Below are 19,230 nucleotides of genomic sequence, written 5' to 3'. Positions count from 1 at the left end.
CCACCACCAGTGATTATTGAGTTTGTACGTGAGCTACTGGCATGATAACATCTATACTTGTATTGTAGAATACAATAATTCTTAAAGGGAAATGTTTAACAGGTGCAGACAGTGAAAGTGGCATTTTTTGATGGTTCCCCTTATTTACTGACGCATGGTAGTGGTGTATTAGTATTATCACTGGACTTGTATTCCAGGGTCATAGATAATGATCTCTGGGGGCACGGGTTCAAATTCCACCATTGCAGATGGTGGAATTTGAATTCAATAAAAATCTGAGTATAAAAGTCTAATAATGGTCATGAAATTATTGTTGATTGTCGTAAAAGAAAACCCCATCTGGCAATGAAATCTGCTGTCCTTATCTGGCCTAGCCTATATGTGACTGCAGACCCACGGCAATGTGGTTGTCCCTTAACTGCTCTGTGGAATGTCTAGCAAGCCATTCAGTTCAAGGGCAGGTAGGGATGGGCAACAAATGCTGCCCTTGCCAACAAAACTCATGCCCCATGAAAGAAAGAAAAAAATCCTGAGATGTGGTTCCCTCCTGCATTTCGTCCAAATGATCAAGTGTAATTTGCCCAAAATTGGTGAAATACAAAACATTGGATGTAATTTGAGTTTAGAATTCCACAGTACAGCTCTGTTTCGCACTGGTTTAAAATAAAATGACCTAGAAGTAGACCCTATCAATAGAATTGACCACAGCTCCAGATAATGCATCATACATGCCATCATTAAGGCCTCTATTTCCACCTCTATTAACGTTGCCTTACTCTACCTCTGCCAGGTTTCTGTGATCCTTAGCCCCTGGCCTTTGTTGCCTTTAGATTTGACTATTCCAGTATGCACCTGGCTCTCCTCTTGCATCCTGTATAAACTCCAAGACATTCAAAACTCAATTGTTCGAATCCCAACTCTCTCCACCTGAACAGGCGGCGGAATGTGGTGACTAGGGGCTTTTCACAGTAACTTCATTGAAGCCTACTTGTGACAATAAGCGATTATTATTACATTATTATATCCTGTTTGCCTATTGACCTTGAGCTCACTCGTCTCAAATGGCTCCCAATCAACCAATGCCTCAGTTTTAAAATTACATCATTCTTCTTTTCCAATCCCTCCATTTCATTTCTCCCTGTCTCTAATCATGAATCCAATTTCATCTTCCAGTACTCGCCTCTTGTGCCACTTAAGTTATCAATATTCGTATATCAAGGTTTTGCAAAAAAGACTTCTTAGACCATTGGCCATTGTTCTGGTCCATGGCAGATTTTACATTTGGTAATTAATATGCAAATAGGTGAGCGGGGGAAAAAAAAACACTTCTCAAAACTGGTGCCATTTGTGCCCAGATTGCAATTGTGCCTAAAGTCTCTACCCTAAGTGTTTCATCTGAAAGATAAGTGGGTACAACTGGGAAATGAAGTTCGATGTGGGGGAGTATGAGGCAATCAACTTGGGATTCAAGAAAGAATTGGAATATTTTCCTGATGGCAAGTGACTAGAAACTGTGGAGGGACTATAGAGATTGAACTGTGGATGCTGGAAATCTGAAATAAAACTGGAAAATGTTGGACAAACTCAGCAGCTCTGGCAGTTAGTGGCGAGTCATGTTAGACTTGAAAGATTAACCCTGTTTCTCTCTCCACACATGCTGCTAATCCTGCTGAGTTTTTCCAGCATTCTCTTGTAACAATTTCTGCATCCTGTCAAGGGCAAGGAACAAAATAGCCAAATATCCCCATTATTATGTAAATAATTTCTGTGTAAAACCTATACAGATATATCACTCTTATTTTTTCGCTTTTGTTGCAGCTCTGGTTGGCTTATCTTTCAGTGGTGCCATAGGCCTGACCTTCCTCATGTTGGGCTGTGCACTCGAACAATATGGGTAAGATTCTGACTTCCACTTTTCATTGATAAAGACCACAGTTTTTTTGCAGAAAAATATCTCTCTTTAATATATTGATTGGGTATGTCTTTGAATGTAGTTCAATGCTCCTTTTACAGGAATGTTTTTAACCTATCATATTGCTTGATCAATTATCGCTCTGCTGCTGGTGCTCTTCTGCCCTCAAAATTCCCAGACTTAGTTTGGGAAAACTAAACAATTAAGCTTGGTGTTTATTTTCTGAACAAAAAAACACTCAAATAACAAATGTAGTTTGCCAGTTAGATCAATATGATGCTGAAGGTTCATGGTTTATTTCCTAAAACTGCCAGAGGTACTGATTGCTATTTACGAGCGATGTTAAGTAATAGTTGTAGGAGGCTGATTTTTCCTTGTTGATGGAGCCATGAAGTCCTCGGATATGGAAACGCTGGAAATGAGTCCTGGATTCAGGTAGTACTGAGAGAGCTTCTTTGGGCCAAGCAATACCTTGAGGGGAGATCCAAGGTCTTGAATCCCAGAAAGGGGGGGGGAAAATTCTTGGAACAGGTCATAACGCACTGGTGTATTGGACCTGTGGGAGTGGGAGAGGGGGTGTAGTCAAGGTTGTAAGGGCCCTTCCTGTTTCTCTTAGTTCCTAAACTGCCACAACTTCACCGCTGTGGTGTTGGGTGTTCTGACACACAGATGAGCCAACACGGTTGTATATGGTACAACGCTATTTTATTTAAACTTACTATGTACAGTTTTGTCTTTGCACTCTGCACGTGGGGGTTCCCTGCTTGTGATGTTTCAACAGCTCTTCCCTGTTTCTTTATCCCCAGACCTACTGACCACCAGGTGTCGTGCTCGTGCTTTTTATGTGGTTGGTGTTCTTGTCTGTGATTGGTTGTGGTGTTGTGTGCTCTGATTTGCCTGTTGGTGTGTCCATCATGATGTGTGTGTTTGAATATCATGACATCCCCCCTTTTTACAAAGATATGTGCCTACGTGGTAATAAATATGATCGTGTCGTGAGTGCATCTAAGAGTGTGTGTGTGTCGTGTGCAGCATGTGCATATGACGGAACTATGTACATGGGGCGATGTCGGGTGCGTCACATGAACCAAGTTGTACCATAACATAACATAAATGCGAACGAGAGAAGAAGAAAAAAAAAACTTGAACAGTTGTCCAGTCAGACGACATCTGGAACGATAAACAACAACAGGTTATCATGTAAAATTGTGCAACTTGTTAAACATATGAACGGTATTATAAGTCCAGTCTAATGGGCTTGCGACGAGTTCGGGTTGACCGCCTCAAGGGTGGATCAAGAACCACCGGCTGCTGTGCAGGCATGGCCATGGGTGGCGATGGAAAGGGCGTGATGTGCGGCAGCTCCACAAAGTCATCCTCGGAAGCCTGTTGAGGATCTGGCGTGTGCGTACTGTGTGGCTGTGAGCGCGGAAGTCGGCGAAGGGCGCGCCGATTGCGGCGACGCACTGAACCATCCGGCATGCGAACCAGGAACGAGCGGGGAGCCACTTGTCGGAGGACTTCGGCCGGTGCTGACCAGCCACCATACGGTTGATGGACGCGTACTTTGTCTCCGGAGGACAGGGGGGGCAGGTCCGTCGCTCGTGTGTCGTACCGACTTTTCTGGCGATCACGCTGCATTTGCATGTTCCGAAGAACCGTCTCATGGTCTGTTGTTGGTGCCAGGATGGAAGGTACCGTCGTCCTGAGGGAGCGACCCATTAGTAGCTGCGCTGGCGAGAGACCCGTGGATAGCGGGGCCGATCGATAGGCCAGCAAGGCAAGGTTAAAGTCCGATCCGGCAGCAGCCGCCTTGCACAGGAGCCGCTTGGCGATGTGGACACCCTTTTCAGCCTTCCCGTTCGATTGTGGATGTAGAGGGCTGGATGTCACATGAGTGAAACCATATGCTTCGGCAAAGGACGACCATTCACGGCTGGCGAAGCAGGGTCCATTGTCTGACATGACAGTCCTTGGAATGCCATAGCGAGCAAATGTTTCCTTGCAGGCCCCAATGACTGCGGACGACGTCAGATCATGGAGAGGCATGACTTCCGGGTAGTTTGAGAAGTAGTCTATAATAACGATGTAATCTCTGCCGAGCGCGTGAAATAGGTCAACACCCACCTTCGCCCAGGGGGACGTCACCATCTCGTGTGGTAGAAGTGTTTCCGTAGGTTGCGCCGGCTGAAACCTCTGACAGGTTGTGCAGTTGAGCACCATGTTGGCTATGTCTTCATTAATACCCGGCCAATATACCGCCTCCCGGGCCCTTCGTCTGCATTTTTCGACGCCCAAGTGGCCTTCGTGTAGTTGATGAAGAATCATCTGGCGCACGCTGTGCGGAATAACGATCCTGTGTGATTTCATAAGGACCCCGTCTATGTTGGTAAGATCATCTCGCACATTATAAAACTGGGGGCACTGCCCTTTGAGCCACCCTTCCGTCATGTGGCGCATCACTCGCTGCAGAAGGGGGTCAGTCGCCGTCTCTGCGCGTATGTGGGCCAGACTAGGATCATCAGCTGGCAGATTTGCTGCTGTCAGAGTTAAGTGTGCCTCAATTTGACGCACGAACCCCTCCGCATCTGGTGGTGTGCTCACTGCTCGGGAAAGAGTGTCCGCCACGATGAGCTCCTTCCCCGGAGTGTAGATCAGTTCGAAATCGTACCTCCTGAGTTTAAGTAAGATGCGCTGGAGGCGAGGAGTCATGTCGTTCAGGTCTTTGTTAATGATGTTGACCAGGGGGCGGTGGTCAGTTTCGACCGTAAATCGTGGCAGGCCATACACATAGTCGTGGAACTTGTCCAGTCCAGTTAACAAGCCCAGGCATTCTTTTTCGATTTGCGCGTAGCGCTGTTCGGTAGGGGTCATGGCTCGTGAGGCATATGCAACCGGGGCCCATGACGACGTGCTGTCTTTTTGCAGGAGTACCGCTCCAATACCAGATTGGCTGGCGTCTGTTGAGATCTTTGGAGGGCGAGTCGTGTCAAAGAAGGCCAGCACTGGTGCCGTGACCAGTTTGTGCTTGAGCTCCTCCCATTCCCGCTGATGCGATTGGTGCCAGTTGAATTCTGTCGATTTTTTTACGAGATGGCGCATATTTGTTGTATGAGAAGCCAGGTTGGGAATGAACTTCCCAAGGAAGTTGACCATGCCCAGGAATCTTAAGACAGCCTTCTTGTCAGCCGGTCGTGGCATGGCTGTGATGGCGCTAACCTTGTCCGCATCGGGACGGACCCCTGACCTTGAGATGTGGTCCCCGAGGAATTTCAGCTCCGTCTGGCCGAAGGCACACTTCGCACGGTTGAGACGCAGGCCATTTTGTCGTATGCGGGTGAAGACACGTCGTAGACGATGCATGTGTTCCTGCGGAGTGGTGGACCAAATGATGATATCGTCCACATATACACGTACCCCTTCGATGCCTTCCATCATCTGCTCCATAATGCGGTGGAAAACTTCAGATGCTGAGATGATGCCGAATGGCATCCGGTTGTAGCAGAATCTGCCAAAAGGGGTGTTGAATGTGCATAGTCTTCGGCTGGCCGGGTCCAGTTGGATCTGCCAGAATCCTTTGAACGCATCCAATTTGGTGAATATTTTGGCTCGCGCCATCTTGCTGGTGAGGTCCTCTCGTTTCGGGATGGGATAGTGTTCCCGCATGATGTTGTTATTCAGATCTTTAGGATCTATACATATACGGAGCTCGCCAGAGGGCTTCTTTACACAGACCATGGAGCTGACCCATGGCGTGGGCTCCGTGACCCTGGATAGGACCCCTTGGTCCTGAAGAATCTGCAGTTGTGCCTTGAGGCGGTCTTTGAGTGGCGCAGGAACCCTGCGAGGTGCGTGAACGACAGGGATGGCGTCCGGTCTGAGTCGAATCTTGTACGTGTATGGCAATGTCCCCATGCCTTCAAAAACCTCCTGGTTGTGAGCAAGGAGGGAATGGAGATTTGCGTGGAACTCAGCATCCGGGAAGTCGGATATCTCATCTGGAGAGAGAGACATAATGCGCTGTACCAGGTGAAGGACCTTACACGCCTGTGCGCCCAGTAACGAGTCCTTTGATGAGCCGACAACTTCGAAGGGGAGTGTGGCCGTGTACATCTTGTGAGTCACCTGTAGCTGGCAAGATCCTATGGACGGGATGACGTTCCCGTTATAGTCAACCATCTTGAGCCGGGATGGCGTGATGGGTGGTTTGACCTTCATGGCCTGGACTGCAGAATATGCAATCAGGTTGGCGGATGCGCCGGTGTCCAGACGGAAGGCGACGCGCGATCGGTTGACCGTCAGGGTGGCACACCACTCATCGGCTGGATTGATGGCATTGACCTTGTTGACATCAATGACGGAAACGCGGAAGGCATCCTGGTCATCTGCATCACTTAACTGGAAGTCTTGATGCGTGGGCTGGACGGTCCTGACTTGTCTGCGAGATTGTCGAGGATGCGCCGGATCCATGGGTTGAGCCGAACGACAGTGGGCTGCGTAGTGGCCCATCTTGCCACATCTGAGGCACTGTCGGTTTTTTGCAGGACATTGCCCTTTTAAATGTAGAGCTCCACAATTGCCGCACGTCATGACGTCACGGCGTTCGTTGCGCCACTGCGCATGTGCAGTGCGATCTTGCGGTGGGCGCGCCTGCGCAGTGCGTCCCTCGTTGTGGCCGTTATTTTTGGCGCGCACCTGCGCGGGAGACCGCGAAAAGCGCGGGAAGCGGCCGCTGTCGTCCGGGCCGTGGGTCGGGAAGTAATCGACGGCCTGCATGCGTTCGACGTCGTGGGCGGCCTGGCTTGCCGATTCGACGGCTGGGGACCCCCTCCGTGCCAACTCGGACGCCTGAAATCGGGCAAAACGGCAGGTAGCATTTTCGTGGAGGACACAGGCTTCCACAGCAGACGCTAAGGTGAGGCTTTTCATTTTAAGAAGCTGCTGGCGTAGGCCACTAGAGGCAACGCCAAAAACAATCTGGTCCCTGATCATGGACTCTGTGGTGGTGCCGTAACCGCAGGACTGCGCTAGAATCTGGAGGTGCGTCAAGAAGGGTTGAAAAAGCTCCTCCTTACCTTGCAGGCGTTGCTGAAAGAGGTATCTTTCAAAACTTTCATTTACTTCAACTTGAAAGTGCTGGTCCAGTTTGAGGATGACCGTGTCATATTTGGATTGGTTCTCGCCTTCTTCGAACACCAGTGAGTTGAAGACGTTGGTGGCGTGCTGACCTGCGTAGAAGAGGAGCATTGCAATCTTCGTGTCATCCGAGGCACTCTGTTTTTCGGTGGCACGGATGTACAGGTCAAATCGCTGCCTGTAGAGCTTCCAATTGGTACCTAGGTTCCCCGCGACTTGCATCGGCTGCGGTTTGTCGGTGTGGTCCATGTCCAGAATGGCAGGTTAGTAGGCAGGTATCGATCCACTCCTGTACCATGTGGTGTTGGGTGTTCTGACACACAGATGAGCCAACACGGTTGTATATGGTACAACGCTATTTTATTTAAACTTACTATGTACAGTTTTGTCTTTGCACTCTGCACGTGGGGGTTCCCTGCTTGTGATGTTTCAACAGCTCTTCCCTGTTTCTTTATCCCCAGACCTACTGACCACCAGGTGTCGTGCTCGTGCTTTTTATGTGGTTGGTGTTCTTGTCTGTGATTGGTTGTGGTGTTGTGTGCTCTGATTTGCCTGTTGGTGTGTCCATCATGATGTGTGTGTTTGAATATCATGACAACCGCCTTCTGAAACATCAAATTCTTCCATGACCAGTCCATGCTGCTTTCTCCATTGTCAATTCGTGTTGTGTGTTCTCTCATTCCTTTTAGTTTGCACTCTCTTCCGTTCTCTCACTCTTGCATCCTCTCCATTGCCCTGCTTGAGTTCAGAATTTCATGGCATCCCCTTTGAGTCTAAAAGAAAAATAATTTACAGGTTGTCAGTGCATTAGAAGCTGCATTACATAAGAAAATGTTATCATAGAATTAAAATTCCAGAGGGTTGTAGAGGAAATTATTCTTAAACAAATCCTAGGAAACCACCAATTAGAAAGTGAAGCATTATCAATCCCAGTATTTCTTATTAACACATTTTTTTTGAATCCTCACAAAATGGAAATTTATTTCCGTATTCCATCTTCCTGATGATTGCCTTTTTCCTACCGCCTATAAGTTTTAAATCCCAAACTTTGCCTAAATGCATTATCATTTTTGCTATTCCTCTCAACCTTATTTGCATAATGGCTATAACTTGGGTTACTCTGTTAAGGGCTTTGGAGTTTGTTATGCTAACCGTTTTATGAAATGGCAGTTCGGCAATATCAATCCCTGCTTTCATCAGAGGCATACAGATGTTTGTTCCAGTGGAGTTTGTTACAGGCTTTTAACAATCATCTTACCATTTTGATTAATTTGCTCTTCCATTTTTAATCCCGCTACAGTGTTTACTGGCCATTGTTTGTGCTGATATTTTACTTCCTGTCACCTATTCCGAGCTTTATTGCACGAAGATTGGGAGATGACACTGATGCAGCAAGCAGTGCCTGTCGTGAACTTGCATATTTCTTCACCACAGGGATCGTTGTTTCTGCCTTTGGGCTCCCAATAATTCTTGCTCGAGTTTCAGTGGTAAGTATCAGTTCAAACACCTACCAACAAATGCCGCCTTATTCTGTTTTATCATCTCCTAGTGCTTTTCTGGATGTCAAAAGTGGAATACTTGGTGTTAAATTATTATTTTTTCAAATGTGGAATTAGAAGAGCTTGAATTTATATTAGTAATGCTAGAAGACCAAAAATAAATAATAATTGATGTAACATGGAGAGAGTTGGAGGGTGCTCCAATAACCATCATGCCTATTACATTCTCATATCCCAGATGGTTAACTGTTTCCCCAGCCGAGAAAGAGAAAACAGATTAATTATTCATAAGTCTTTGCTAATTCATGAGCAGTTGAGCTGCAGATGCAAACAGTCATAGGGGAATTTGATGTTGTGGTGATAATGAAGATTTGGCTCAGAAAAGGGTAGGATTAGATACTAAGTATTTCTGGATACAAAGTGTTCAAGATAAGAACATAACTAGGAGCAGGATTAGGCAATTTAGCCCCTCAAGCCTGCTCTGCCATTCAATATGACCTCAGCCTCAACTCCTGCCCGTTCTTCATTACCCATCTGTATATCTCCTCAGATTTATTCCATGTCCAGCACATTGGGGTAGTGAACTCCACAGATTCACAAATTCCTTTACGAGAAGTAATTCCTCCTCATCTCTGTTTTAAATATGCTACCCCTTATCCTAAAACTATGACCTCATTCTAAATTGCCCACAAGGAAGCATCCGCTCTACGTCTATTTTGTCAATACCGTATATCATCTATAATACCTCCATTGGATCTCCTCTCATTCTTCTAAACTTGAGAGTATAGGCCTAAACTGCTCAATCTCTCTTCATAAGACAAACCCCATATCTCTGGAATAAATCTAGTGAACCTCCTCTGAACTGCCTCTAATGCAACTACATCCCTCATCAAGGGGACCAAAACTGTTCACAGTACATAGATCGGAAAGGGAAGAAAAGAGGAGTGACTCGGCGGCACAGTGGTTAGCACTGCTGCCTTGGAGCGCCAGGGACCCGGGTTCAATTCTGGCCCAGGGTGACTGTGGAGTTTGCACTTTCTCCCTGTGTCTGCGTGGATTTCCTCCAGGTACTCCAGTTTCCTCCCACAATCCAAAGATGTGCAGCTTAGGTGGATTGGCTATGCTAAATTGTCCCTTAGTGTCCAAAAGCTTAGGTGGCCTTACTGGGTTACGGGAATAGGGCTTAAGTAGGGTGCTCTTTCTAAAGGCCGGTGCAGACTCAAATGAACTGAATGGCCTCCTTCTGCACTGAGGGGTTCATGACTATAATGATTACGAAGAGTAATAGTGCTGGAGAGGGACGATATCCTGATGTGTCAAGAAATGAATGTGCTTAGTATTAGGCTTGTATTACGAAGCAATAGAGGTACTATTACATTACTTGGTGCATTCTAGGGTTCACCTACCAGTTTGAAAGAATAAAATAGTCGATTTTCAGGAGAATTATAGCGAGGTGAAGAATTATAGAGTAGTTATAATATCCTAATAGAGACTTGGATAGTAATAGTGTGAAGAACAAGAAAGGGGAAGAGTTTCTGACGTGTTCAGGAGACATTTCTTGATCGGTATGTATCCAATCCAAAGAGGACGGAAAAGGCATCGCTGGATTTGACCCTGGGAATGAGGTTGATTGAGTGGATCAGGTGTCAGTTGGGGGACTTTTGGGGAAAGGTGATCATAGCATTATAAAGTTTACGTTCGTTATGGAAAAGGACGAGGAGCAATCTGAAGTAAAGATAACTGAATTGGGGGAGGGCCAATTTCAGCGGGGTGAGAACAAATCTGTCCCAGGTAAATTTTTAAGCGAAGATTTGCAGGTAAAATTGTAACAGAACAATGGGCTGACTTTAAAGAGCAGGTGGTTTGGTTATCATTGAGGTTCGTTCCTACGGGGGGGAAAGGGAGGGAAACCAAAGACTGATCTTCCTGGATGGTAAAAGATGGAGATTAAGATGATGCAGAAAAAAGTTGCAAATGACAGATGCTGGGCTGATAATACAAGCAGGAGCCAAGATGTACATAGAAAGTACAGAAAAGTAAAGAAGATAAAGAGAGCATGAGAAAAGACTGACCGCAGTTGGATTCAATGCTTTCAATAGGCATAGAAATAGTAAAAGGAACATAGAACATTGCAGCGCGGTACAGGCCCTTCGGCCCTCGATGTTGCGCCGAACTGTGAAACCACTCTAAAGCCCATCTACACTATTCATTTATCGTCCATATGTCTATCCAATGACCATTTGAATGCCCTTAGTGTTGGCGAGTCCACTACTGTTGCAGGCAGGGCATTCCACGCCCTTACTACTTTCTGAGTAAAGAACCTACCTCTGACATCTGTCTTATATCTATCTCCCCTCAATTTAAAGCTATGTACCCTCATGCTAGACATCACCATCCGAGAAGGGATGCATCTGAGAATGAATTGTTCTGTTTGTTTGAAATTTGGCATTTTATCTGTCTTGATGAGTGCAAGAAGAAACATTTTGGCAACATGTCTCTCTTTTCAGCAATACTGAGGAAAGTAAGGGTGGAAATTGCAGAGCTACTGGCCATAATCTTCCAGCCCTCCTTCAAAATGGGGAGGACGCCAGAGGACTGGAGAATTGCAAATATTACTACCTTGTTCAAAAAAGGATAAATCTATCAACTATAGGCCAGTCAGTTTAACCTCGATAATGGGACGATGTGTAGAAGTGATAATCTGGGACAAAATTAACACTCTCTTGGACAAGTGTGGATTAATTAAGGAAATTCAGCGTGGATTTGTCAAAGGCAATTCATGTTTAACTAACCTGACTTGTGTTTCTTGATGAGGTAACAGAAAAAGTTGATGAAGGTGATGCAGTTGATATGGTGTACATAGACTTCCAAAATGTGTTTGATAAAGTGCCATGCAACAGGCTTGTCAGCAAGGTTAAAGCCCATGGAATAAAAGGGGCAGTAGCAGCATGGATTTATGATTGGCTAAGTGGTAGGGAAGAGACAGCAGTGGTGAATAGTTGTTTTTCCAACTGGAAGAAGGTACACAGTGGTGTTCCCAAAGGACCGGGACGAGGAGTACTGTTTTTTTTCAAATAGTGACTTAGATTTGGATGTACAGGGCACAGTTTCAGCATTGGCAGAGGATACAAACTAAGGAGGTGTTGTGAACATTTAGGAGGATAGTGATAAACTTCATGAGGACGTGGGCTGGCTAATGGAATGGATAGTCACATGACAGATTGACCTTAATGCAAATGTTCGGAAAATAAAGGTTTTAAGATTTTGATATTGGTATTGATAAACATTAGAAATAAGGTATAGTTTTACGTGTGTTTAATTTAATGTTTCTGTGCCTGTAAAGATAAAACCTATAGTTAGATTCATTCTTGACAAAGGTGTTTGTATGTGATGGGGTTGGTTAAGTTCCAACTGGGTTTCTATTGTGCTTGGAGAGGTTCATGGTGTAAAAAAATAAAAGGCAAAAGCATGTGGTCGTTGCTTAGCAACTGAAGGTCCTTGTAAGTTAAAAAGCTTTTAAGTTTTAGTTCAGGTAATTTGAGAGCAGTTGGAGGCAGGATCTTAGGGAGTAAACATCTCTCAACTCTGCCAGAAGAAAGACTGGAGCTGCAAAGAAGCAGACTTCCGAAAGTATAATTTGCCCTCCTAACCTGGGAATTGGGACGGACACTGTGTCTGGAGTTAAATGAACAGAGACTAACGTGAAGTTCAGAAGAATTCAAGGAAGAGTAAACCGTTTTCTGAATTAAAAGTCACCCGCACCTATGGATGATGCCACAGCACTTACGGATGACACTGCAGCACCTGATTTAAATATGACGATGCATAATAATAACACTCTATAGTAGGAGTCAATCTAACTCTGCCTTAAAAATATTCATTGACCCTGTCTCCACCACTCTCTAGGGAAGAGATTTCCAAAGATTCACAATGGTCTCCAAGAAAAAATATTTCTCTGTCTTAAATGCAACACCCCTTATTTTCAAACTTGACCCCTCGTTCTAGTCTCTTCCACAAGGGAAACATCCTTTGAACAATCGCCCTGTCAAATCCCCTCAGGATCTTGGAAGTTTCAATAAGATCACCTCATTCTTCAAAACTCCAGTGAATGCAGGCCCAACCTTTCCTGATAAGATAACCCACCCTTCCCCAGCCAAGTGAACCTTACCTGAACTAACACATTTAAAGCCCCCCCCCACTCCCTATAACCTGAGTTATACTGGTCACCAGAGCACTCTTCCCATCACAGTTCCGGTGAACATCATGCCAACAGTACAATTCCCACTTTCCCCAGTTTGATGCCAGTGCCCCATGAATTGAAATCCATTGCTCCCAGAACAATCTTTGAACCAGACGTTTAATACTCTAATCTGATTTGGCCTATGCCAATTTGTTTGTGATTCAAGTTATAATCCAGAGTTTATTACCTTTTTGAGGTTCTGCTTTTTAGTTTAGGCTCTAGCTCCACATACTCTCTCAGCAGAATCCCTTTCCTTGCTCACCTATGTTGTTAGTAACAATGTGGCCCACAATCACAGGATCCTCCCCCTCCCACTCCAAACTTTTCTCCAGCTCTGAGCATATGTCCCAAACCTTTGCAGCAGGCTGGCAACACAGCGCTTGGACTCCTGCTGTCAGCTGCAGAGAACTGTCTGTCCCCCTGACTATACTGTCCCTTACTATCACTACATTCTATTAGCTCCCCCTACTTCAACAGCACCACGGCCAGTTTTCTCATGCACCCTGCAGCCCCTACTTTCATCTATACCAGTTACCTTGAACCTGTTGGAAGATTATAAAGGCTGAGGTTCCTCCACTTCTTCCTTTTGGGTCCCCATTCCTGCGTCACTCTCCGTCACCCCCTCCTGCCTTTCCCTGCCCACTGACCAAAGGTGACCCTATCTTAAGGGATGTGTCTGCTTCCTTGTTCAGGTAACTTTGCCCCTCCCTGATGCATCGCAGTGTCCACAGCTCAGCCTCCAGCTCAATGACTCTGTGAGACGAGGTTCCTCAAGCCGCAGACTCTTGTGCACGTACTTGCCCTGGATTACACCGGCATCCAGGAGCGCGCACCTTCTGCAGTTGCAAAGCATCATCTGCCATGTCAAGCTTATGTGTAAATAAGTTGATTTACAGAATATTAATTTTCCAAACACAAATTTGTAAATCTTTTGAACATAAACCTATAGAATAATCAGGAAATGCATGGCATCTTCAAAGTATTCCTATATTACAACAGTGTCTACATTTTAAAAGTATTTAATTGGCTGTAAAATACTTTGGGGCATCCTGCGAAGATGCTGTATATGCAAGTTCATTTGCTCTTTAGACATCGCAAGAGAAAGAGCGGTTAACCTTTTGGGGTGGCATGCTTGATGAGAACTCACTCAAAACATAATCTTTCATTTAGGATTCTCATTGAAAATGTCATTGTTTTCTACTAACTTTATTCCTGATCTGTATCATTCATAATTTCTTCTTTACCTATTCAAAATCATGCTTAAAACAACTTTTATTTACATAGCACATTTAATGTAATAAAACAGCCCAAGGTGCTTCCCAGGACCATTATCAAAAATAATCTGACACCAAGCAGCGTAAGGAGATATTAGGAGGATTGAAGTAGGTTTAAGGAATGTTTTAAAGGGAGAGTGCGGGACAGAGAGGTTTAGGGAGGGATTTGCAGAGCTTAGATGCTTAGCAGCTGACTGTATGGCTGCCAGTGTTGGAGCGATTAAAATCAGGCATGTGCAAGTTGCCAGAATTGGAGGAGTGTAAACCTTGGAAGAGATGAGGGGTAAACACAAACAGCAAGATTTAAAAACAAAGGTGAGAATTTGAATATTGAGGTATTGCTCAATCAGGGAGCAATGTGGGTCAGCTAGCACAGGAGTGATAGTGAACAGGTCTTGATGTGAGTTTGAATGCAGTAGCAGAATTTTGGATGCTCTTAAGTTTTATGATGGGTGGAAGCTGAGAGTCTGACCAGAAGTGCATTGCAATAAAGTCCAGAGGTGTCAAAGGTGCGGATGAAGATTTCAGCAGCAGATGAACTGAAGCAGGTTTGGAATCGTACAATGTTACGGAGTGGAATAGATGTTGTTGGTGATTGCATGGAACGTGGTTGGAAGTTCATCTTGGGATTAAATAGAAAACCAAGATTGGCAGTAGTCTGGCTCGGCCTTGGGTAGAGAGATGATGTCGGTGGATAAAGGATGGAGTTTATGGGAGGCATTGAAGGCAATGGCTTTGGTTTTCCCAACAGTTGTTTGGAGGAAATTTCTGCTTATCGAATGCTGAACACTGAACAAGCAGTCTTACAATTTAGAAACAGTGACTAGATGGAGAGAGGTAGTGGTGATGAGCACGAGGTATTGTCAATGTTCATGTGAAACCTCTGATGTGTTGTCAAATGGTGTCACCAAGAGACAGCATGCCGGGTGCCACGGATAGATGCATCAGAGATAATAGCACCATGACGCGTAATCATTTCTGCAAAACATTTGTTTTTAAAAATTTAGAGTAGCCAATATATTTATTGAAAATCCGTTTTAGTTTTGTAATATCTATTATATATTTTGCAATTTATTGTTCAATTATTTTTAATTGAAATAGTTTCTAATGCAGTTGAGGGGCAGGCCAATCAATCAGTACATGTACAAAAACGATTTTGTGTCAAAAAAACAAATGTATGTGCCAGTTGACTGGACTACCATAAAAACATGATGGAAGCCTGATAGAGAATTCTATTTGTTTTAATCTTCCATCATGCCTTCCAATTGTACCATCCCGTGGCAGTATTGTTGAAAACGGAGAATTCTGAAGAGTGATTTGTTAAGCACACAACCTATATTTCATAGGTTATGCAGTCCCAACATGAACTCTATTTCCTTTGATCATGTCTTGTACACCTCTGTTTTGCCACTATGGCTAAAGTCTCACTTTCAAAAGACTATAGGGAAAAAAAATGAAGGGTTAGGAAGGATTCAGGAGAAAAATCAAACATATACATAACCAGTTGTTTGGACCACTGCACACTATAATTCATATATGGATGCAAACTATTTCTATCCAACAACATTCTTCCCTTCTTTCGATCCAGAGATTATCATCTGGGTAATATAGTCCATCTGGGCAGCCCTTTCTGATTGGCTTAAAAATTACTTGTTTCAGTGATGATGCTTCATCTGAATTGTTTCCTTCATTATGGAGAGTCACACGGAGTGTGAGGACAGACCTCAGCCAGAGTATGATAACAGCCATGTGAGCTGCATATAAAATACGTCAATTTAAGGGCAGCACGGTGGCACAGTGGGTTAGCCCTGTTGCCTCACGGTGCCGAGGTCCCAGGTTCGATCCCGGCTCTGTGTCACTGTCCGTGTGGAGTTTGTACATTCTCCCCGTGTTTGCGTGCGTTTCACCCCCACAACCCAAAAGATGTGCAGGCTAGGTGGATTGGCCACGCTAAATTGCCCCTTAATTGGAAAAAATGAATTGGGTACTCTAAATTTAAAAAAAAAAGTCAATCTAATTGATTGTGCTCATTGTTCAATGTTATACTATTTATAAGACTACTATATTGAAATTTGTATCCTGTGTTTCACATTTCAGATCCAGTGGGGAGCCTGTGGACTCGTGCTGGCAGGCAATGCAGTAATCTTCCTCACCATTTTGGGCTTTTTCTTAGTATTTGGTAGAGGTGATGACTTTAGCTGGGAACAGTGGTAGTGTTGTGATGGAACTTGGATATGAAGACCCTTTGATTGGCATTGAAACTGAATTGTATTACAAAACTCCAACCTTAAAAGTGCAGTATACAACACTATTTTTAATGCTGCATTTGCAATTAACTGTAGACATTTAGAACCAAGGATCATTATTGTATTTTAATGATTTCTTTATCTGCATCTTAACTAAACGGTCACATCTCCAAATTGGCAATTTTACTTGAACTGAAATGGTAATATGCAAATAGTTTCTTGCATAGACCAGTGGACAAAATTATTTACTTGGTGCATGATGCCATCAACTCCACAAAATTTTATTTTTTGTATGTTGTGGCGATAATGTTAGATTCGAGAGGAGAAAGTAGATCCTGGGGCCTCTTCTAAATTTCTGTCCCATATCAAATCCCTTTTTAAAAATTAAAATTTATTTCAAGCATTTTAAAAATAAAAAGCCTAATGATAAGACCTGACGCGATCTCTATTGCACTCATGTTATTGTAACTGACTTACTGGCCCACTCTGGAAGTATAGAGATAAATAACTCCTATGGGACAATTGCTTGTGCTGTCTCTATTTAAGAAAAGGAACATGCATCAAATAGCATTGACGTGGTAACGCACTTTGCACAGATACCCTTTTTAACCTTAATATGTATCTTGGTGCCAAAGCCGTTTCAATGCATCTTGTGTAGCCATGCCCATCATTTTGAATGGATAGAATGCTAATGTTCACTCCTTTAAAAACTTCAGTCTCTACGGTTTTGACATGCTTGTGTAAAGATTCATAATGCTTTTTAAGAACCAGATTGTGTTAGTAAATGAAACTCAGTGCATCTTCGATCCCCAAATCTTTCTCTTTAGCAGTTACACACTAGTCAAAGGGTTTGAAATGTTATGAAATGGTAACATTACTCTTTTCATTTAAAACAAAATCTTCTGGACACTTTTAGCATCGTATTAACAGAATGTCCTACCCTTTCTGAAACTGACTTATATTTTGAAGGGGGGATTATTTGATTAAGTGCAGACCTTTATCATTTCATCAATGTATTTACATTAAATTCTGTGAGTAGGATCTCTGCATTAGAAAGGTGCTGTGTTGAGCCCGTGCATAATTTGAGCATCTGAAATTTGTTAAGGAATTATGAAAAATGGAAACATTGTATTATGTACTGCTTGCAAACAATGATAATTTGGCAATTGTGGGTAGCAGTTGTCTCAGCATTTGGTTAATGTGTCCCCTTGACAACTGGTTTGATTCCAGCATTAAGCCAAGCCCAAAGAGCTATAGATAAATGTGACTTTTTGAGTGCCATGCTTGTAGAATTGCATATTTGTTCAAAGCATTGCTACCATGCTTTGCCATTTGGTGTAAATGGAATAACCTTTGCTGTGTTTTTTTCAACTTTGTCTTTTAAAATGGAACAAAAGGAAAAAAAAAAGTTAAATTTAAATCATGTGGGCATCTTGACAATTACTGCTTTGCTTTCTCAATTTCCTGAATGACCTGGTAACTTGTAACCAAGGCCATGTAATGTGTTCTTTAAGAGGAAGTTTTACTACGCAGTTGTACAATACAGTATGATATGCATCTAATTAAATTATCGAAGGCTAAGTTTGATGACATTAGATGAATGTCTAATACTGTACATTTTGATTTAGCTCCTGTTTTTTTAATGGGTGCATTAATTTAGTGCCTCCATTAAATAACAATGGTGATCAAAGTATATTCTTTGTTGTATTAATATTGTCAACTGTAATTTCTGGCCTTGCCATTTAAAATTCAACCAAAATCTAATAGGGTTAAAATATTCTGACGTATTATATTTTCTTTTATGCCATTATTTTGTGTATTTAATGTCTTAAATCAGTTCTTTTTTCTGGGTTAAATTTTCAGCCAAACTTTATCAGCTATTAATGTCAACTGTACAGTAACATTTAGAAATGATGCATATCTTAAATAATGTTAGTCATTGCTTATATAAAAACTAAACCCAAAATATCACTTGCGAAGTAACCAGCATTATTATTTTGCATGCTGATAACCGACCTCTACTCAATTTCTTCCTTTGGATTGTTCAATTAAATATTGCACTAAGTTGGAAACAAAACTGTTTAACTTTCCCTATTGTGCAGTTGGTATAAATAAAGCATTCCAGAATGGCATATTGATTCTTGATCTTTTCAAACTTATTGAACAAATTAAGTTTTTCTCTACAAGTTGGAAATTATTTTTTTTTTGTGGGGGGAAGACGATTTAAAAAATAAAATAGTGCCCCTTTGGTTGAAGTTTATTATAACTGTGGGAACATTGTAAGTTTCGAATGTCACAAACTACTTTTAAACTTTTATATGTGAAATGTTTACTGAATGTTATTGTCAATACGTTTTCAATACTTTTTCACTGTATACAATGTAAATTAACAAACTTAATGAAATAGGTTTGTGTCTGTAGTTTATTTCTAAATAGTTTCCTGTTTGAATTTCATTATGTGAATAAAATGCAAACATAGACTTTTTTGTTATTTGTTGAATTGTTTGTATATCTAAGTAAAGGATGTTAATGGAGGGAAATAAAATGTCTTCCCATTTTAAGACTGATATCAAGCACTCCAAAGCCAGATATGTGGTTGGATGCAGATGAAATCTTATGTACCTGAACCTCGCCTCCCCCGTCACCAGTACAATATTTCACAGTAACGTCATTGCAGTGTAAATGTAAGCCTATTGTGACACTGATAGAGATTATCATTATCATTGCACCCAATTTTCGACAACCTAGGAAAGGTGTGGGCAAAAACAGTAGGAGAGAGAGGATAAAGAAAAATATTTACACAACGGTCTGTCTCAATTATTAATATACATATATCATCATTCTTTCTCTTGCATTATTTACAGTGGTGGTTGTGATTTCCTGTTTTTTTGTTCCCCATTGTTTTTTTTGGTTCTGGCTGTTT

General features: G+C 42.9%; 1 protein-coding gene across 1 annotated transcript in view; it reads left to right on the top strand.

Annotated features, from left to right (window-relative positions):
* The window catches only part of LOC140426400 (leptin receptor gene-related protein), a 33,183-nt gene extending 14,396 nt beyond the window's left edge, over window positions 1-18,787 (top strand). Inside the window, exons 2-4 of the mRNA XM_072511118.1 lie at window positions 1,819-1,894; window positions 8,349-8,535; window positions 16,159-18,787. Coding sequence (XP_072367219.1) covers window positions 1,819-1,894; window positions 8,349-8,535; window positions 16,159-16,275 — 380 coding nt within the window. The 3' untranslated portion in view covers window positions 16,276-18,787. The remainder of the gene's footprint in view (window positions 1-1,818; window positions 1,895-8,348; window positions 8,536-16,158) is intronic.
* Window positions 18,788-19,230: the final 443 nt, after the last annotated feature.

This window comes from Scyliorhinus torazame, chromosome 7 (genome assembly GCF_047496885.1).
Source record: "Scyliorhinus torazame isolate Kashiwa2021f chromosome 7, sScyTor2.1, whole genome shotgun sequence".
NCBI classification, from domain to species: Eukaryota; Metazoa; Chordata; class Chondrichthyes; order Carcharhiniformes; family Scyliorhinidae; genus Scyliorhinus; species Scyliorhinus torazame.
The sequence above is the reverse complement of the archived record's forward strand: the minus strand, read 5'-3'. Positions and strand labels throughout refer to the sequence as shown.